The 18,840-nt window shown below is 32.2% G+C and overlaps 3 protein-coding genes across 3 annotated transcripts; all 3 read left to right on the forward strand.

The window, feature by feature from the left end:
• Positions 1–4,409: 4,409 nt before the first annotated feature.
• Positions 4,410–6,044, forward strand: PGO_122680 (chromatin assembly factor 1 P55 subunit; the record flags this gene model as incomplete). Its single annotated transcript, XM_028689059.1, has 1 exon — positions 4,410–6,044. One exon carries the CDS (start codon positions 4,410–4,412, stop codon positions 6,042–6,044), a length of 1,635 nt encoding a protein of 544 aa, XP_028544860.1.
• Positions 6,045–7,618: 1,574 nt separating this feature from the next.
• PGO_122690 (hypothetical protein, conserved) lies at positions 7,619–8,731 on the forward strand (the record flags this gene model as incomplete). Its single annotated transcript, XM_028689060.1, has 2 exons — positions 7,619–7,982; positions 8,208–8,731. The coding sequence occupies 2 exons, from the start codon at positions 7,619–7,621 to the stop codon at positions 8,729–8,731; spliced, it is 888 nt and encodes a 295-aa protein (XP_028544861.1).
• Positions 8,732–11,579: 2,848 nt separating this feature from the next.
• Positions 11,580–18,601, forward strand: PGO_122700 (myosin C; the record flags this gene model as incomplete). Its single annotated transcript, XM_028689061.1, has 4 exons — positions 11,580–11,639; positions 11,966–12,077; positions 12,425–18,339; positions 18,503–18,601. 4 exons carry the CDS (start codon positions 11,580–11,582, stop codon positions 18,599–18,601), a joined length of 6,186 nt encoding a protein of 2,061 aa, XP_028544862.1.
• Between the last annotated feature and the right edge of the window lie 239 nt (positions 18,602–18,840).

Below are 18,840 nucleotides of genomic sequence, written 5' to 3' on the forward strand. Positions count from 1 at the left end.
AGTTATTTAAGTGTATATATATATATATATGGATCTATCTACTTTAGGTAAATGATAAATGTAACAACAGATGAATGGAAGAGTTATGTTGAAAGAAAAAAAAGGAGAACAGAACGGATGAATTTTATATGTATTAACAAAGATATATTGTTAGTTTTAATTCATTTCATTCTTTCATTCATTCTTTCATTCATTCTTTCATTCATTCATTCATTCATTCATTCATTCATTCATTCATTCATTCATTTTTTTCCTTTTTTTTCCTTTTTTTTTCTTCTTTTCTGTTTCATCATTTGAGAACTCTTCATTTGAACACGTTTCGTCTGTGGAAGAGAGGGAGGGAGAGTTCTTCATTTAGTACACTCTTAATTGGATCATCTCGACAGTTGGTCATATCATTTTTTGACACAGCTTTATTTTTATAATTTATTCCTTTAGTTAGTATATTTTCCTTTGCCACGATATAAACTTTCCAATATGGTGCTTTTTTTTTTTTTTTTTTTTTTTTTTTTCATTCTTTCTTTCCCTTTTTTGACAATAGAAAATTACTTCTATACACAACTTTGCACGCAAAATACCTGTATTTTTAAACCCTTTAATAATAATGAATTGGTTGTGTGATCCACTATATGTATAAATTGGCATATTCTAATTAATTACATATACAGAATTGTGCTTTTCTTGGTATACCTACACACAAAGACGAGAAAAAATACAAAGGATGTGCATCTCATACACCCCTCTCCAAAGCGACATATACTCCATGTAGTGTGCATGTACACATAGTACCACATGATTACCTCTTCCAACTTATATTCTGATTGTACATATATGCAAATAGTACATTGTTGGGGGATCCTCACCTTCTATGCACACACTCTGTATATATGTATATATATATATATGGTCTCGCTTTTTGTGAGAAAACGTATATCTTTTGCATATATACTTAATTTCCCCCATACAAGTTATGCAAAATTCTGTGAATTCCAAAGTACAAGTATTTGTTTTTTGCATGTGTGTGTAAAAATAAATGAATCGATAAAATTTTAATACAAAAAGGTAAGCGAGGAAGTTGTAGGGCAGCATATATGCGTGAAAAAATGTAGGAGTTGAAAAATAAAAAAAAAAAAAAAAAAAAATGGGTCCAATTTCTGCTCCAAAGTATGGTTAAAACAACCCTTGGTTCATATATTTCTTAATCTGCTTTAATGATTTCCTCCTACTCAACTATAAGTAACATGCTTCTATGTGTTCATACATATTTGCTCATACATACTTGCTCATACATATTTGCTCATTCATATTTGTTCATACATATTTGCTCATTCATATTTGTTCATACATATTTGCTCATTCATATTTGTTCATACATATTTGCTCATTCATATTTGTTCATACATATTTGCTCATTCATATTTGTTCATACATATTTGCTCATTCATATTTGTTCATACATATTTGCTCATTCATATTTGTTCATACATATTTGCTCATTCATATTTGTTCATACATATTTGCTCATTCATATTTGTTCATACATATTTGCTCATTCATATTTGTTCATACATATTTGCTCATTCATATTTGCGTATGTAACCCCCCCCCCCCCCTTTGCTTACACACAAATATGACATTGGGAGGAAAATATTCAAGAATGAGAAAATAAAACTGCCTCAAATACGTAACCATATGAAAATTATGTAGCACATTATATATATGAACATTTTCGAACAAAAACCTTTTTGACGTATCAATGACATGTGAATTCCATAAAAATGGTGTATTGGTCACTTTAAATGCCTTTATGAGGCTGGTTCCTTTTTGTTCCTTTTTTTTTTTCGAAGGACAAATTATACCTGAGTAAAATCAGAGCCGAGTGTATATGCACATGAAAAAAAGTGTATCTAGTAGGAAAGAAGGAAAAATGGTGTGTATAATAAAATACATTTACTCTTATCATACAAAGTAAAAAATGCATTTGAATTAATATTAAATTGGCTTCTTCAAATGGACGATATAACCCACATAAAGGATTAATTTTAAAACGTTCGCGGTAAAATGAATATTTTAATTGAAAAAAAAGGGTACGCAGAAAATGCTAACCCTTCCTTATCTCCTTTCCCCCTTTACCTATCTAATATATGTACTCCATATATCTAATATAACCATATATCTATCTACCCTTTTTAAAGAATGGCGTGAAATATATGCATCCGTTTTGCTTGCAGCTATGCATAATATTCGCAGATATACACACAAAATAAACCCCAATCCTCTGTTTGATTCATATCCAACAACAGTTTTACATTTTCTGAACAAATTAAATAGGAAGAGGGAAAAAAACTACTGGTCTACTCTCCTACATAAGCGACATATATACCGACAACTTTATTTTTATTTTATTTACTTTATTTACTTTATTTATTTTATTTACTTTATTTATTTTATTTTATTTTTCCTCTTCCCCCTTTTCCTAAATTCACAATTTTTAAATACACGAATTGCCAAAAATGATCACTTGTCCAATACTACACATGCACACAAAAAGAGAAGAAGGGGAGGGGAGGCCATTAATTCCTTTTGACGAATTAAAGTGGTGGCTTATTCATAGAAAAAATAATATTGAAAAAAAAAAAAAAAAAAAAACTTCCTTTTGAAAACCTTTTTTGTAATTCCTGAATTTTTTTAATAATTAATTTGTTAGGTTTAAAATTTTAAGCGATACAAATTGTCTAAGTTTCTTTTATGAACAGAAAATGATAAGTCTTTTTTTTTTTTTTTTTTTTTTTTTTTTTTTTTTACATTTTTCACATAGTTTATCTCTCTAAAATAAGAATTAGTGATTTTTCTTTTACCCTGTTTGATGGATATAACAAATATGCACGTTTGCAATGTTGATCTTTGTCTACCATACGGGGGTGTAGCTAAATATATCATACACGTGTATTATGCACTTGTGTAAGGATATTTGTTTCAGTGATCATATCTCCACCTCATATGCACACACTGACACTGACAGTAACACTGACATGGATCAAATAAAAGAAGAAAAAGTGGGGAGACAAGAGAGGAGGAAAGGAGAAGGGGAATTTTATTCACCAATAGGTAAAGCTAAAACTTTCCTATGGTTAAAACAGAATAAAAAACTGAAAAATCTTTTTCATGTATGATCATCAGACCATCGAGCTGCTACTTAGTTTAAGTGCTTGACTCCTATAGTGGCTTATCACAGTAGTAGTACTAAATGGGCAATTTCCCTTTTTTTTGGTAAATATCTAACGGATAAAAAAAAAAAAAAAAAAAAAAAAAAAACCTACGAGTTCTGCGAAAACAAACGTTCAATATATTGAAATGGGGTTAACAATAGCATATTTAGGGTGACCTATGAATTTATATATGTATGTATATATGTATGTATTTATGTGTATATTTATGTATGTATGTATATATGTATGTATTTATGTGTATATTTATGTATGTATGTATATATGTATATATTTATGTGTGTATTTATGCATGTATTTATGCATGTATTTATATATGTATTTATGCATGTATTTATGCATGTATTTATGTATTTTTTTTTTTTTTTCTTTTAAATATTAAAATTGCCAACTGATGTTTAGAACACACGTGCAAATTGATTAGTACATAAACATAACTCAGCATTTTGATTGCTTAAAAAAAAAAAAAAAAAAAAAAGGACATACAAAAAGGCTTGTAAAGTTTGTACCAGATATATGCCAAACAGCAAATTATCGAGGACCACTTTTGCTCATATCAAATGAATTTCTTTCTTCAAACGTCTATACACGTGTATCTCAAAATATAATTTGTAATTTGCGTTTACGTATGGGGTATAAAGGTTAGTGGAAAATTTTGAATGTAAATTTTCCCTCGAGAGTAAATAAAATTTCGAAAGGTTCCAAATGTGTATTTCTCACTACAGTTTATGTTCATATATGTGTATATATAGATATACACACACATGAGCGTCATCAAAGCATTTTGCTAAGAGTGCATACAAGCTTACACATGAGTGTGCATGAAGCATTATGCTGATAACGTGTACCAATTTACACGCAAGAAATCTACATACAAGCCAAACAGTTTACACTTTTTTTTTTTTTTTTTTTTCCTTTTTTTTTTCCCTTTTTTTTTTCCCTTTTTTTTTCCTTTTTTTTTTCCCTTTTTTCTCATCCAAAATTTAAAGGGTGTGGGAGAACTATATTTTTACACATCCCCACCTTTATCAGTAATTATAAGCGTAGAAATAACAAAGCTCACATGAGCACATATGCATTCTGGCAAAATAGGGGCCCATGAGTATGCGTCGAAAGGAAAAGTAACTTTTCTATATCATATGTTTCTGCGTTGCTTAAGGGGAGGAAAATAGTTTTACAAAAATGATGGACGTAGTACGGGAAAAAAATAAAAACTATGATTTTAGCGATTCGTACGAACCCAGAACTTTTATAGAAGCAGAAACAAATGCTGCAAATGGTGTGAGCTGCTCTATTGACAACACAAATGAGGCAAACGGAACGAGTATAGATATAACGAATGAACGATACATTATATGGAGAAGAAACACGCCATTTTTATACAACGCACTTTTAAAAAACAAACTAGATTGGCCATCGTTAACAGTTGAATTTATAGGAAGTGAGAACTCATTGAAATCCAAAACGAACTATTTTACAAATAAAATTCTTTTAGGTACACATACATCTAATCAAGACTCCGAATATGTATACATTGGGGAAGTAAAGGCACCCCTTTACTCAACAAAAGAAGATGTATTGCAGTATGAGAATTACACAGGATTTATTAATAACAAGAAAAAAAAAAAATGTTATCCATTACCGTCCTTTGAAATAAAGGCGAAATTGTTACATCCAGGGGAGGTCATAAGAGCTACACATCTACCAAGTAATTCATTTTATATCGTTACACAGACGTATAATGGAAATATCTTATTATTTGATTACACAAAACATCCATCCTTCCCATCAGATACATCCACATGTTATCCACAAATGATTTTAAAGGGGCATACTAGTGAAGGGAATGGTCTGTGCTGGAATATCAACAGGGTATATGACAGTTGTGGAAAGCACACAAATGTTTTTAACGAGCCGAATGATTCGTTCGAAATAGATGCAACAGATGCAGCTGATGCAACTGACGTAACAGACACAACAGCCAGGTTAGAGGCAACGGAGAATGAAGATGATAACTTTGGAGATGTCAACACAAGCAATTTACTACTGGCTTCATGCGGAGCTGATGGAAGTATATGTCTTTGGGACATAAACAAAGGGGCAAAGAGCAATGACGTACCAAGAACTTATGGAATAAATAAAACTGGTAAAAACGCAGATTATAATATAAAAATGTATGAAAATACACCAACTTTAAATCCATTATGTACATGGATAAATAAGAACAAGGAAACCTCACTAAATGACATTTTTTTTCATCCCAAATTTAATAATGCTTTGGGTGTGTGTGATGATAATGGATGTATGAGTTTATACGACATAAGAGTAAAGAATTTTTTTACAAAACCTGAAGTAAATTTTAAAGATCATAATGAACCAATAAATACCTTTTCTTTTGATTTTTTTTCTGAATTTATTTTTTCATGTGGATATAGTGATGGGTTAATTTCCATTTGGGACATGAGATATAACAAAGAGTCTCTTCTTAAATTAGATTATCATACACAAAGTATTAACAGAGTGAAATTCTGCCTGATGCAATCAGGTATTTTTGGATCATGCTCAGACGATGGCACCGCTTGTATTTGGGACATTTCTAGAAATTCAACAAATTATCAACAAGTTAGAAAACTAGAAGATGATATTTACAACAATCCTAAGAAAATACCAAAACAGTTATTATTTGTACACGGTGGGCATGTTGGAAGTGTCTACGATATGTCTTGGGCTAACGGCAACACTTTTTTAGTTGCTACAGTTGGAGTGGACAACTCTCTACAGGTTTGGCATATGAATGAACAGTTCATATTTCAGTAACGATTTGTTCAGAATTTTTAGGAAAAAAAAAAAAAACAGCCAAATGGAGTGAGCTAGCCAAAAATAACAAAAAATGAATATCCTAGTAGTAAAGCTAGCCAAGCTGACAAAAACATCGAAATGAACAACAACAAAGAAATTCTACTTTTCTCATAAATCTCTCAACCCCCTCATACATAAATGATAAATTGTGGAAACTTTTAAAAAGTGTCAGCAGTGTGAATGATCGATTGACAATTTTTTTTTGAAAGAGAGATATACGATGCAGGTTTTTTTTTTTTTTTTTTTTTTTCCTTATTTTATGAGGGTATATGTAACAGTGAAAACATAATTTTATTTATAAATTTAACAAAACCATGTCGTTTTAGTTATCCCATTGTGCAGAGATTCTTCTACACATGCTCAAGTATATGTGCATCCTTTTAGGCATTTTCTTCTTCGTACTAATCCAGTGCAAAAGTGACAGTTTTGTTTATACAAATTAATAACTATTCCTTTCGTTTTCCATTTTATGTACACCACAAAATGGCATAAAATTTTTGCGAAACGTGAGAAGAGGTCTATGATGCTAGTACGCACACACATCTGTTGGGGGAAAACCTGGCCTTTATTCACATGTTATTCTTTATCTTTTCTAAAAGGGAAAAATTTTTCTCTTTTTTTTTTTTTTTTTTTTGAAAATAAAATGGTTTCTTTAAACGTATAATGGCTTTTATTTTTTTTTTTTTAACGTAAAATTACTTTTCTTAAACAAATATACTTCTTTTCTTAAAAACATAAGAGTAATCTTTGCTTCTTTGCTTCTTTGCTTCTTTGCTTCTTTGCTTCTTTGCTTCTTTGCTTCTTTGCTTCTTTGCTTCTTTGCTTCTTTGCTTCTTTGCTTCTTTGCTTCTTTCTTTCTTTGTTTCTTTTTTTTTTTTTTTTTTTTTTCTCATATTTGAAGAATGTGTAGAGTGAGAAATTTGCTTAAGACACGCACACATATAACAAAAAGGTAGAAATTGGAAAATGTGTGACTCCGAATTACCTGTTTTTTTTTTTTTTTTTTTTTTTTTTTTTTTTATTACAATGTTAGGATAGTAGCCCTTTTCAAAGGTAAACCCTTTTTTGTGTAATTATCTAATGATCCAATTATTCACCATGACTCTCGACATTTTGAGGTAATACACTTTTTAACGGCATCTAAAAAATTAAAGTCTTATGTGTAAGAACGTATGCACTTATGTGAACTTTGGATGCATGCACAAAAGGTTTATGTGTCAATAATTTGGAAAGTTCTTACTGGATTTTATAGGACCCCTATACTTTTCCATTCGATACATTTCAAACCAATAACATTCAACTCATTTTTCATTTCCCTATACTGACCTGAAAATTTTTAATAAAATTTACCCAAACTGAATAAACATTTCTTAAGCATTCACTTATCATAATTTTGTAATCGTGAACATTTATGCACATGTCTTTTTTTTTTTTTTTTTTCAAGAAAAAATAAAAGAAAAAGAGGCTTCATTTACATATCTTCTTTCGATCACATTTGTACATGTACTTTTCTCTTATAACTTTATGTTAACATGAGTAGTAATGTGAACAAAGGTTCTAACGGGCGTGCAAATGAGAATAGCAATTCGAATGATAATCTGAATGTTAATCTTAATGACAACCCAAATAACAATCCGAATGAGGGCTGGAATTCTGAACAATTAAAGGATGAAGAAAATATAGGATATGAAAAACCGGACACGCATACAAATTTCTGGAAATCTTTTGGCCTAGATACTAAGGCAGGGAAGTTACTTTACAATATGTATGGGGAGAAAAGTAAAATAACCCCAGCTCTTATTAAAACAAAAATGGATATTAAAAAGGATGTTCAGCCAAGTGAACCAGAAGAACCAAAGAGAAGGAAACCTCAAGTTAGCTATCCGATGTTCAAAAGTTAGTTTAGAAAAAAAAAAAAAAAAACTAAAAATAGACAATCAGATAGAAAAGTAGAATCCCCTCTTGGAGAAGCTGCACGTGTTTCCTTGCTCTCCTTATCCCCAAGGAGAAAGTCTGAATTGAGCGCTTAAACGGTCTCTCATTAGTCCATTCATTCGCTCGACCATTCTATCACGCTTCCATTCGATCATTGCTTTTTTTTCACCCACCCAACCCCTTCAGAGGAAGCAGCGAAGAAAAAGCCGATAGATACAATACCACATAAAAAACCTCTATCGAAAATTCTAGAAGAAACGAAAAACTATGAATCCATAAAAGAGCTACCTGTGCAAATAGAACGAAATAGAAATCTCGAAAAGAAAAAATTGAGTGAACTTTTCTTTGAGCAGAAATGTAAAGTTCTTCCTCCAAGTTGCTCTTCAGCAGTTTTGACAGAGGAAGAAAGAAAAGAAATAATTGAAAGTTCTGCGAAAAATTTCCATGATCTTAGAAATTCTAATTGTAGAGAAGAGAAAATTATAGAATCTATGAAGATTTATCAATCTGAGTTAATTGAAGAATTACAACAAAAGGTGAATCAATATAAACATATCTTATCACTTGGGGAAACAAATAACGATGCTGTAAATATGAAGAGCAGGTCATCCAATGAATTCGAGTATAAAAAAATTGAACTTATAAACGAAATTGAAGAATGTAAAAGGAATATTGAAAAAACGAATGCCATTTTGAATTCATATAAATAATTACTTTGTCTTATCCAGAAAATGTTTTTCCTTCCAAGTTGTTTCTTTCTGGTATATCTTATTTTTTTTTTTTTTTTTTTATGATAGATTGAAATAGGAATGATAGGATACCAACCATTAAATTGTATCATCATACCAATTGTTCTTATTCAACTATGTACTCATAGAACATTGTTAAGGTAACTTTATCGAGAGCAAGGGGAAAAAAAAAAAAAAAAAAAAAAAAAAAAGGAGCAATAATTAGCCGAATAAACCAACAGACAGACCACTATCCATATTAAACTTTTTCAAAATACATATTCCCTAATTCACTTTCGAGATTTACAAAATCATTTGGTATCCTTTGCCTTCTTCACACATCTTGTCATATTCCTATGCTGATCTTAGACGTAATACACATAAGAGGGGCGACGGGGGTACTTTTACCCATATTCACATAACTCGAAAGTAGGATGGAAAAATTTTTTTTTCTTTGAGATTAGTCAATTATATATACACATAATTCTTTGTTCACAAACAAGAATTGGGAGCAGAATTGCAAATCGACTAGTTTTTGTCTGTCGTGCTTATCTAACATAGAATATCTTTCATCTTGGAGACATTTCCGACCCGTTTTCTTTTCCTTGCACGCATGCACCATAACTCCACACTACACACAACACAGTCTCTTCTGCATCGAAAAAAAAAGAAAAAAAAGATACCCAGTGGTTACAGAGAGAATGGCCGAAATGTGAACAAGTGCGAAAAACAAACAGAACGTATACATATCACCACAACAAAGAAGTAACTTACATCGTTCGTTTGTTTGTGCGTTTTTTTTTTTTTTTTTTTTTTTTTTCCCTCCTCCCTTGTACCATTTCACACCCCCAACCCTGGGTGCAGTAGCTCTTTTGTTAGACTTTGAAAAGGAAGTAAAAGCACCTTTTCCCATCTACCCGTCTAACAACAAATTATTTTATTCATTGAACAAACTCTCATGCTTTCCTTTGAAATTTTATTTAGATGGCGAGCCTATTACATTTGTTCATTACTATATGTTTGTTACTTTTGTTGTTATTTTGTTTTTCTATTTCGCTCTTTTGTCATTATTTTGTCACTATTTTGAGACTATTTTGAGACTATTTTGAGACTATTTTGAGACTATTTTGAGACTATTTGTCACTATTTTGCCATTTTTTAATTATTTTATTTGCCTTTCACTTTGTATTTTATTTACTTATTTATTTACTTATTTATTTACTTATTTATTTACTTATTTATTTACTTATCTATTTACTTATTTATTTACTTATTTGTATATTTTATTTTATTCTCCTCCCCTTCACTCAAGGTGTAAGGAAAATTGTGTCATATGGTGTACACTCCATGCAGATTTTATTTTATTTTATTTTTTTTTTTTTTTCCTGTTTTTTTTTTTTTTGTTTGAGATTTGCTGAGGCCTCATAATATTTCTTAGCACTTTTTGACATGTTTTGAGACTTTCTAAAAAATACTACAACTTCGTGAAATTTTTTGAGAATTAATTCCTCCTAAATTATATCATTTCAAATGAAAAAATTACGACGAACAAGAAAAGAGGGTTGAGGGAAAAACAAACATAAGCCCCATACATACACATGTATAATTTTTTTTTTTTTTTTTTTTTTTCTTGTCATGGATTTACTGAAATATTTAAAATGTATCTTTACAACATTTGCATTTACAGGTTAATGCAAAAGCACCTTTCCCAATAGACACTAGTGGGATGAGTGTATGTATATATATATATATATATATATATGTGTGTGTGTGTGAGTTTTTATACCCGCATGCATGAGTACACTGCTTACTGGCTTATGTTCCTATATATGTACAACATGTGTGTGATATCGTCTGCTTAAGAAGGCATAAAAAAGAAATATTTTCTATTGAACCGTTACAACATCTTCGCCATTCTTTACCTTTTTATTCTGCCATCCAATTTGTGGATTTTTTTTTTTTTTTTTTTTTTTTTTTCCTTTACCCCAATTAATATACCTACACATTCAGACCTTTGCTAATCATTACTTGCACGGAATTTCATCAAAATCTTAAAGAATCCCCTTGAAAAGGAAAAATTCTTCAAGGCACATATTATCTGGTGAGAAACAAACATAAAATATTTTTACGTTCACTCTCCTAGTAAGACAAAACAATTTGCAGCATAGAATAACATCAACACAAGAGAAAAACTTAAGATACTGCAATTCGTTTTCTATCGGATGACAATCACACTCTCCTTTAAGTAAGATAACCGATAGAATCTAAACCCAGAAACCATAACAATCGATAGTATAAACAGAAAAAAAAAAAAAAAAAAAAAAAAAAAAAAAAATTCCTTCTTACCGTTGATTGGATGCTATTTTTGTTTAAAGGAATGAAGAACTATCCACATTTGCATTATATGATATGAATGTTTTATTCATACATGAAAAGAATGGAATCATACTCCCCCTCCTCTTCCTCATCATCTTCATCACCATCATGGTTATAATGATGTATGTATGCTTTGCATCTCCACACCCCTTGCACACCTTGTCCAAATCAAACTTTTGTGCACTTATGTACATTCTTGTACACTTCCCTCCCCTCTTGTAACATAATTTCTAGTTTGTAAGTCATTAGTGCTTCCATCCAATCGTATATTCATGAATCGAAGAAGCAAAGTTAAGGTAGAAGCGCAGGTGCACTGTGAATTGAACCATTTCGGATCAGCAGAACCCATTTCATCTAAGAAAACCGATACCCTGAGTTGAGCCCCGATTCTGCTGAAAGACCCCCATGAATGCACAAACATTCTTCCATACAAAAACAAACACGTATTCCCCTAATGGATTTGATGAATAAATGTGTTAAAGGGACGAAAATATTCGTCAGGGACAAACAGAAGGTACTTTACCAACCGTTGAAACAGATGCAGATCCATGCATACGAGAAAGTTTATGTACATGCACATCTACATCTGTGTCTACATTTGTATCTACACGTATGCACTCCTGCGAGTGTTAAATACGTGATCACCCCCAATTCTCCTCCTTTTTTGTTCTATTTTTGAGAGATTCATCGGTTGTCGCTTGTGCACACACACATGATACATATTGCAGACAGCTTTATGGGATCTAGCATATAGCTGGTTGCTCTATAAATTATCGCTAGCCAAAAAAAAAAAAAAAAAAAAAAAAAATTTATCCTCTAATTAACTACTCACCAATTCAGGTATGGATCTGCGCCGAAATCATAAAAGATGAAACGGAAATAGTGGTCAAGAATGAGGATGATGAGATAGTTGTGCTGAAGGAAAAGGATGAATTCTATCTTAGGAATTTAGGTATGTTTACTCTCACTTCTCACACATCGCACGTTGCATATATTTCTATTTTTTTGCTCATGTACAATTGTGGGCATCTGTATTTTTCTCTGAGAAATCTGGTTAAAAGGCCACGTTCAATAAGGAGAATAACAACATCTGTGCGAAACGTCAATTGTTTCATCGAACCAGACAGATTTTGAGTTATCTTTTCATTTTTGTCAAATTGATTACGTGGAAGATTAGTTGAACTTGCAGATGTATGCAGAGAGTTTATAATAAGATATATATATATATATATGTGTGTATATGTATATATACGTGTGTATGCACATGTATGCACACATTTGTCGCACTTTCCTTATCAGACATGTTCGATTCTAGTGGACTTTCTGCACCTGCGGATCTAACTAAATTGACACATCTGCATGAAGCTTCGATCTTACACAGCTTGAATGTCAGATTTGATATTGATGAAATTTACACATTCACGGGACCCATTCTGATAGCTGTGAATCCATTTAAAATGATTAAGGACTTATATTCTGATAACATGCTAGCGAAACATGTACAACCAATCCAATCCAAAAGTCCACATATATTTTCTATTGCAAATAGTGCATATCTAGGTATGTGTAAAAACAATAAATCACAAACGATACTCATAAGTGGTGAATCTGGTGCAGGCAAAACAGAATCCACCAAATATGTAATGAAATTCCTAGCATGTGCAGGTTCAGACATAAAAAAAAGGTCTCTAATTGAATGTCAAATATTAGAAAGCAATCCATTGTTAGAAGCTTTTGGAAATGCCAAAACCCTTAGAAATGATAATTCTAGTCGTTTTGGAAAATATATAGAACTACAGTTTTCTCTAGATAGTAAAGGGGGCGGGCACTACTACACAAAGGGCAAGTTGTGTGGTGCCATGATTAGAACATACCTCTTAGAGAAAATTAGAGTCTGTTATCAGCAGGAGGGAGAAAGAAATTATCATATTTTTTATCAGTTATGCAGGGCTGCACAGAGAGTCTCGTGCGCGAATGGCCAGCACGGCACAGTTGATACTGGATTGAGAACCAATTCAGGTAGAAACTCGAGGAACAGTCCAGCTAGCGGGTTGAGAAGCAGCTCAGGTAGTAGATGTAGCACTGTGCAGGACAAGGAACCATTAGACGAAACTCAGGTCGAAGCGATTGCCACTGCTTGCGAATATCACTTCCCCGCGACGGAGAGGTACAAGGACCCGAGTATGGGTGCCAAACCTGTGAAAATAAGCTTGGTCAACTTTAAAAGCCATGAGCATTTTCGCTATCTGACCAAGTCAAGTGTGTATGAGCTGAACGAGGTTAACGAATTAGAAATGTTTGAGACAACTGTTTATGCAATGCAAACTATAGGAATAAGTGAATCTGAGATGCATCAGATTTTTAATGTTCTAGAAGGTATATTATACATAGGGAATGTTTTATTTAGTAATGACGAAAGTAAGGAAGAATGTGACATTTTGGAAGATTCTGTTGATGATTTAAACAAAGCTGCATCTTTTTTAGATGTAGATCCAAAAGAATTGAAAGATGCATTATGTTATAGAACAATCATAGCAAATAATGAACATTATAAAAAACCAGTGATTGCAAATGTAGCGAATGATGTAAGAGATGCATTGGCCAGAGCAATATATGGATGTTTATTTTTAAAAGTTGTAGAAAGAACAAATGAATCAGTAGGGTTTATAAAAGATATAAATTTATTTTGTGGTGTTCTGGACATATTTGGATTCGAATCATTTCCTATAAATTCATTTGAACAGTTGTGTATAAATTACACAAATGAATGTTTGCAACAATTTTTTAATAACTTCATATTTAAGTGTGAAGAAAAATTATACATAGATGAAGGAATCAAATGGGATCCATTAGATTTCCCAGACAATGCAGAATCTGTGCATATTTTAGAATCAAAACCATTTGGTGTATTCTCCATGTTAGATGAAGAATGTTACATACCTTCTGGAAAAGACAAAACATTTTGTAGCAAAATTGTGAGCAAACATAGCACTTCTTCAAGTAATGGTCGTGAGAAACGGTTCGAGGCTGTCAAAACAGATCCACTCTCTTTCATAATTGTCCATTTTGCAGGGAAAGTTATGTACAATTCATCAGGTTTTTTGGAAAAAAACAAAGATCAATTATCTGTGGATGTACAAAATATACTTCTACAAAGCAAGAATGAATATATCTCTTCACTTTTTCATAAACATCTAAGGAGAAATGTGGAAAAAAAGAAATTTCCCACAGTTTCTAGCGAATTTAGGGAACAACTTCATCAACTAATGAAAAGAATTAAAGAAACAGAACCTCATTTTATTAGATGCATTAAACCAAATGCACAAAATATGCCAGATATTTTTGATAGAATATCTGTCAATGAGCAATTGAAATATGGAGGAGTCCTCCAAGCAATAAAAGTTAGTAGGTCTGGATATCCAGTTCGATTAACACACACAGATTGTGTAAAAGATTATTCCATTTTGTTGTCACGGCAAGATAAGCAGCTGTTTAGAGAATATGAAAATAAATCCTGTACACAGAAAGCTATCTTCCTCCTTGGCAAACTACAACAGTGTGATGAAATTAAGGAATTGGTTCAGTCTTTGAAGATTATGAAGAAGCAGATGGATGACATATCCCATAGTGGTGGTCTTCGCTGCATTTCTAATATTGGAAAAGATAAAAAATCCTCCCTTCATGAGTCCCCTCTTCTTAAATCCCCTCATCATGAACCACTTGGTAAGAGAAGCACCAACGGGGAGTTGACCTCCACGTACACAGATGTTATTGATCCAGATGAAACGCTGATATGGGCAGTAGGTAAATCTCTATGCTTCTTCAAAAGTGATGCATACAATGTTTTGTCAACTATGAGAAGTGATTTCAGAGAAGCCCAAGCAGTGATAATACAGAAAAATTACAAAAGACATATTCAATGTAGATTATTTAATGTAATGAAATGTAAGGCCATCATTTTGCAAAGGTGGATTAGGCGTATGCTAAAAGTTATGAAGAATGAAAGAAACAGAAGAGAGGCAGCGAAAGAATTGATCTGTCTACATCTCTACGGATACACTGTTAGGAAAAGATTTCTTTTTAAAAAAAAATGTGCAACAGTTATACAGTCTTATGTGAGAGGTTATTTAACGAGAAAATTTTATAAAGAATATAGAAAATATCACTATGCAAGTATAATCAAAGCATCATGGAAAGCATATAAACAAAAAAAACATTTCGAAAATATGAAACATTGCACTAAGAAAATTCAGTTAAAATGGAAAGGCATTTTAGCTAGAAGACAGTTGAAAAGACTTAAAGAAGAAGCTAAAGAGGTTGGATCATTAATAGAAAAAAATCAATCTTTAATAAAAGAAATAGAAAATGAAAAAAAAAAAAAAGCTGATATGGAAAACAAACTCTTAAAAGCTTTTGCGAATGTGGACAAATTGACTAAAAGGATAGACATCCTTGAAACAAAGAACAAGCACAATGAAGATGTCATTAAAAGGTTGATGGAAAAATTAGCTCAATCGAGTGCACTGTCCAGCGGTGAAAAACCAAACGGTGAAAAACCAAACGAGTGCACACGAGTCAAGGCAACAAACAGGAAAACGGAAGATGATGCTACTGTCACCCACACAAAGTCCGTTGAAATAGAGACTCTTATGAACAAAATAAAAAAACTAGAATATGAAAATAAAGAATATTTGAAGAAGAATAACACCCTAAATGATAATTACAATAAGCTGCTTCGTCTCTTGTCTCATTTTAAGGAAAAAAATATGACCATTCCCAGCAATCAGGAGGTAGGAATTTATCAGAGTTCTCTTCAGCAGCAAAATGAGGTGCAGGATGAGTGGGAAGATGAGGACCAAGGTGAACGGCAAGATGAACGGGGAGGTCAGCACCCAAATGAGAAATACATTGAGAATGGTATCGAGGTGGGTACTCCGTGGTACCCCAGAGCAAACAGAACTGTGCAGGGAAAAAATGGAAAGGATGTAGATATTCTGATGTGCGGGCCGAAGAATGTTGGAAAAACGAGCCTGCTAGAAGATCTCTTCGTGCGTCTGGGAGACGAAATTAACCTGAACATGTTAAGAAAGAATAAGAAAAAAAATTGTGAAGAAAGTAGCGTATTTCTTTATGATACCTATGTAATTTCCCACAAATCAATTCAAATAAAAATTTGTGATTGTATGTACTCAAGCAGCAGAAATGCAGAAGAAATGCTTTTCAATTTTATAAAGAATTCGGTATGTATAATAGTGGTTTTTGATTCCAGTAATAATGATTCTATACACCCAGCTCTGCATCTATTACAAGAAGCATCTCTTACTAATGTCAAGAAGAGAACAAAATTGTATCTTCTGGAAAACATATTTAATGAAAAGATAAACATGAAACCAAACATGTGTGATGTTTCATATGCTTTACAAGTTGCAAAAGCATGCAGTGCAAATTATGTGAAGACATTAGATATATATGATATTGTAAATGACTATGCCCATGGAAGTAAATTAAATTATAGTTCATTTCATGGAAACACAGGAAATAACTTAATTGGAGGAATTTCATCTATTGGAAGGAAAACGAATCATATTCAAAGGAATCCCAATCAGCACTCCTATCTATATCACAACTTGGGTATGCAAATCATGGATGATACTTCAACAGATGGTTATAACAACAAAAGATATGTGCATTCAAAGGAAATGCATAGTAAAGAGGGATACACAATTGACAAATTTTCCTGTGCTAACAAGTTGCATATACCATCAGAGAAAAACTACCTTGCAGAGTATTCAAAAGGAAGGAGAGATGGAGAGAGAGATGAAGATAGAGATGGAGAGAGAGATAAAGATAGAGATGGAGAGAGAGATAAAGATAGAGATAAAGTGATAGAAGAAGGGAGAAAAGAAGTTTTAACCAGGTTCAACAAAAACAGAAACATTTATTCTGTAGTTAACTCTTTAAAAACTTTATGTGGAGTATATAATAAAAAAAATCAACATCTTCAATTGTTACGAGAATCTATGCCTCAGAACAGTTATATATATAGTAATAAAAAATACAATGTCGAATTGGGGAAAGGATTGCAACCCATTTATGAAATTACATTAAAAGGAAATGTACCCATAACATATCTGCTTATTGGACGAGATTCCATTAAGAAAGTTCACACATTACTAGCTGTTGGTTGTAAAGATGGAACTATTCATATATACAAATGTTTACGAACGGCACTTGAGAACTCAAACAGTAGCTATTATTTCTACCATGATGAAGGGATATCATCTGACCATTTGCAGAAGGGAAATGTCAACCTCAGGATGGATGATGAAATGGATTCTACTGCCTCTTCATATTCTCCGGGTGGAAAGACCAGAGTGAGTAGCCCTCCTAATATTCATCTCAGTGAAGAAATGAAAAAAAATAGTGGAAGCGAACATTTGTGGAAAGAGTATATGAGCAGTTCAAGCAATGAAAATTTTAATGTCACATCAGCAAAGTTTGTAACAAAATTAGCAGGACATCGAAAAGCAATAACTTGTCTGGTTTTCACATTTACAGAAGAAAAAATAATATCTTCCTCAATTGACCGAACTATAAAAATATGGGAAGTGTCTACTGGATTTTTATTAAAAGTATTTTCAGATTCTTCTGCAACTCTATCTGTTTTGTTACTCCCATCAAATTTAAATCTTTTTGTATGTTCCAACTGTACATCTCTGCTTCGAATTGTTAATGTAAATAATGGACATGTAAATCAAAAAATAAAATTTGAAAGTGAAATAAGAACTCTTGAAATGGATGATACCGGATTAAATATATTTGCTGGTTCTAAGAATGGCACGATATACATATTGGAACTTATATATAATGAACGAATTGAAATCAAATTTAAGTTGCTTTTTTCTCTATCACCAATAACCTGTATAAAATTTGTACCAAAATATTCTGCTTACACATCTCCAATGATAATTGTAAATTCCTGTGATAACCACATTGGTATCATTGAATGTATGTATGGTACTAAGGGTGTTATACTAACTACCCTGTCTGTTAAGCATCGAATTCGAATCAACCATGCCCTTTTACCAATTCGAAATTGCTTCTCCAGGTTTGGAGGAGGCTGGCTCATATCTGGTTCTGAAGATGGCAACATATACATTTGCTCCCTTTTCCCTCAGTCCAACTACAAGCTCATTTTTTTGAAGCACCACAAGGTGAGAGCGATAGGGATGGTGCTAGTGGTAGCGATATATATATGTATATATATATGTAGAAAGAGAGAGAGACGGGGACAACCACGCCTCACTTATTACATACCTACTTATGCCATGCCTCCCACTCTTCCCAAATTTTCTCCGCTTCCCTACCCTTTTGCAGGCACCAGTTATGGCCGTTGTAGTTAATGACATCGACACGTTAATGATATCGGGTGATTCCAAAGGAAACGTAGTTTTCTGGAGACGAGCCTTTGTGTAGTAATGAAGGAGACCACTGTACTGGATTGATATTTCCACGCAACTTTTTTCGTGTGCCTTATATTTTACTTTATTTTTTTTTTTTATTTTACTTTATTTTTTTTTTTTATTTTACTTTATTTTTTTTTTTTTATTTTACTTTTTTTTTTTATTTTATTTTTTTATTTTATTTTTTCTGGATTTTTCACTTTCCCCGTTGATTTTTACACCTTTAGATCTGTCACTTTTATTTTGACCTAC

Source organism: Plasmodium gonderi, assembly GCF_002157705.1.
Source record: "Plasmodium gonderi DNA, contig: Chr12, whole genome shotgun sequence".
In the NCBI taxonomy this organism is placed as follows: Eukaryota; Apicomplexa; class Aconoidasida; order Haemosporida; family Plasmodiidae; genus Plasmodium; species Plasmodium gonderi.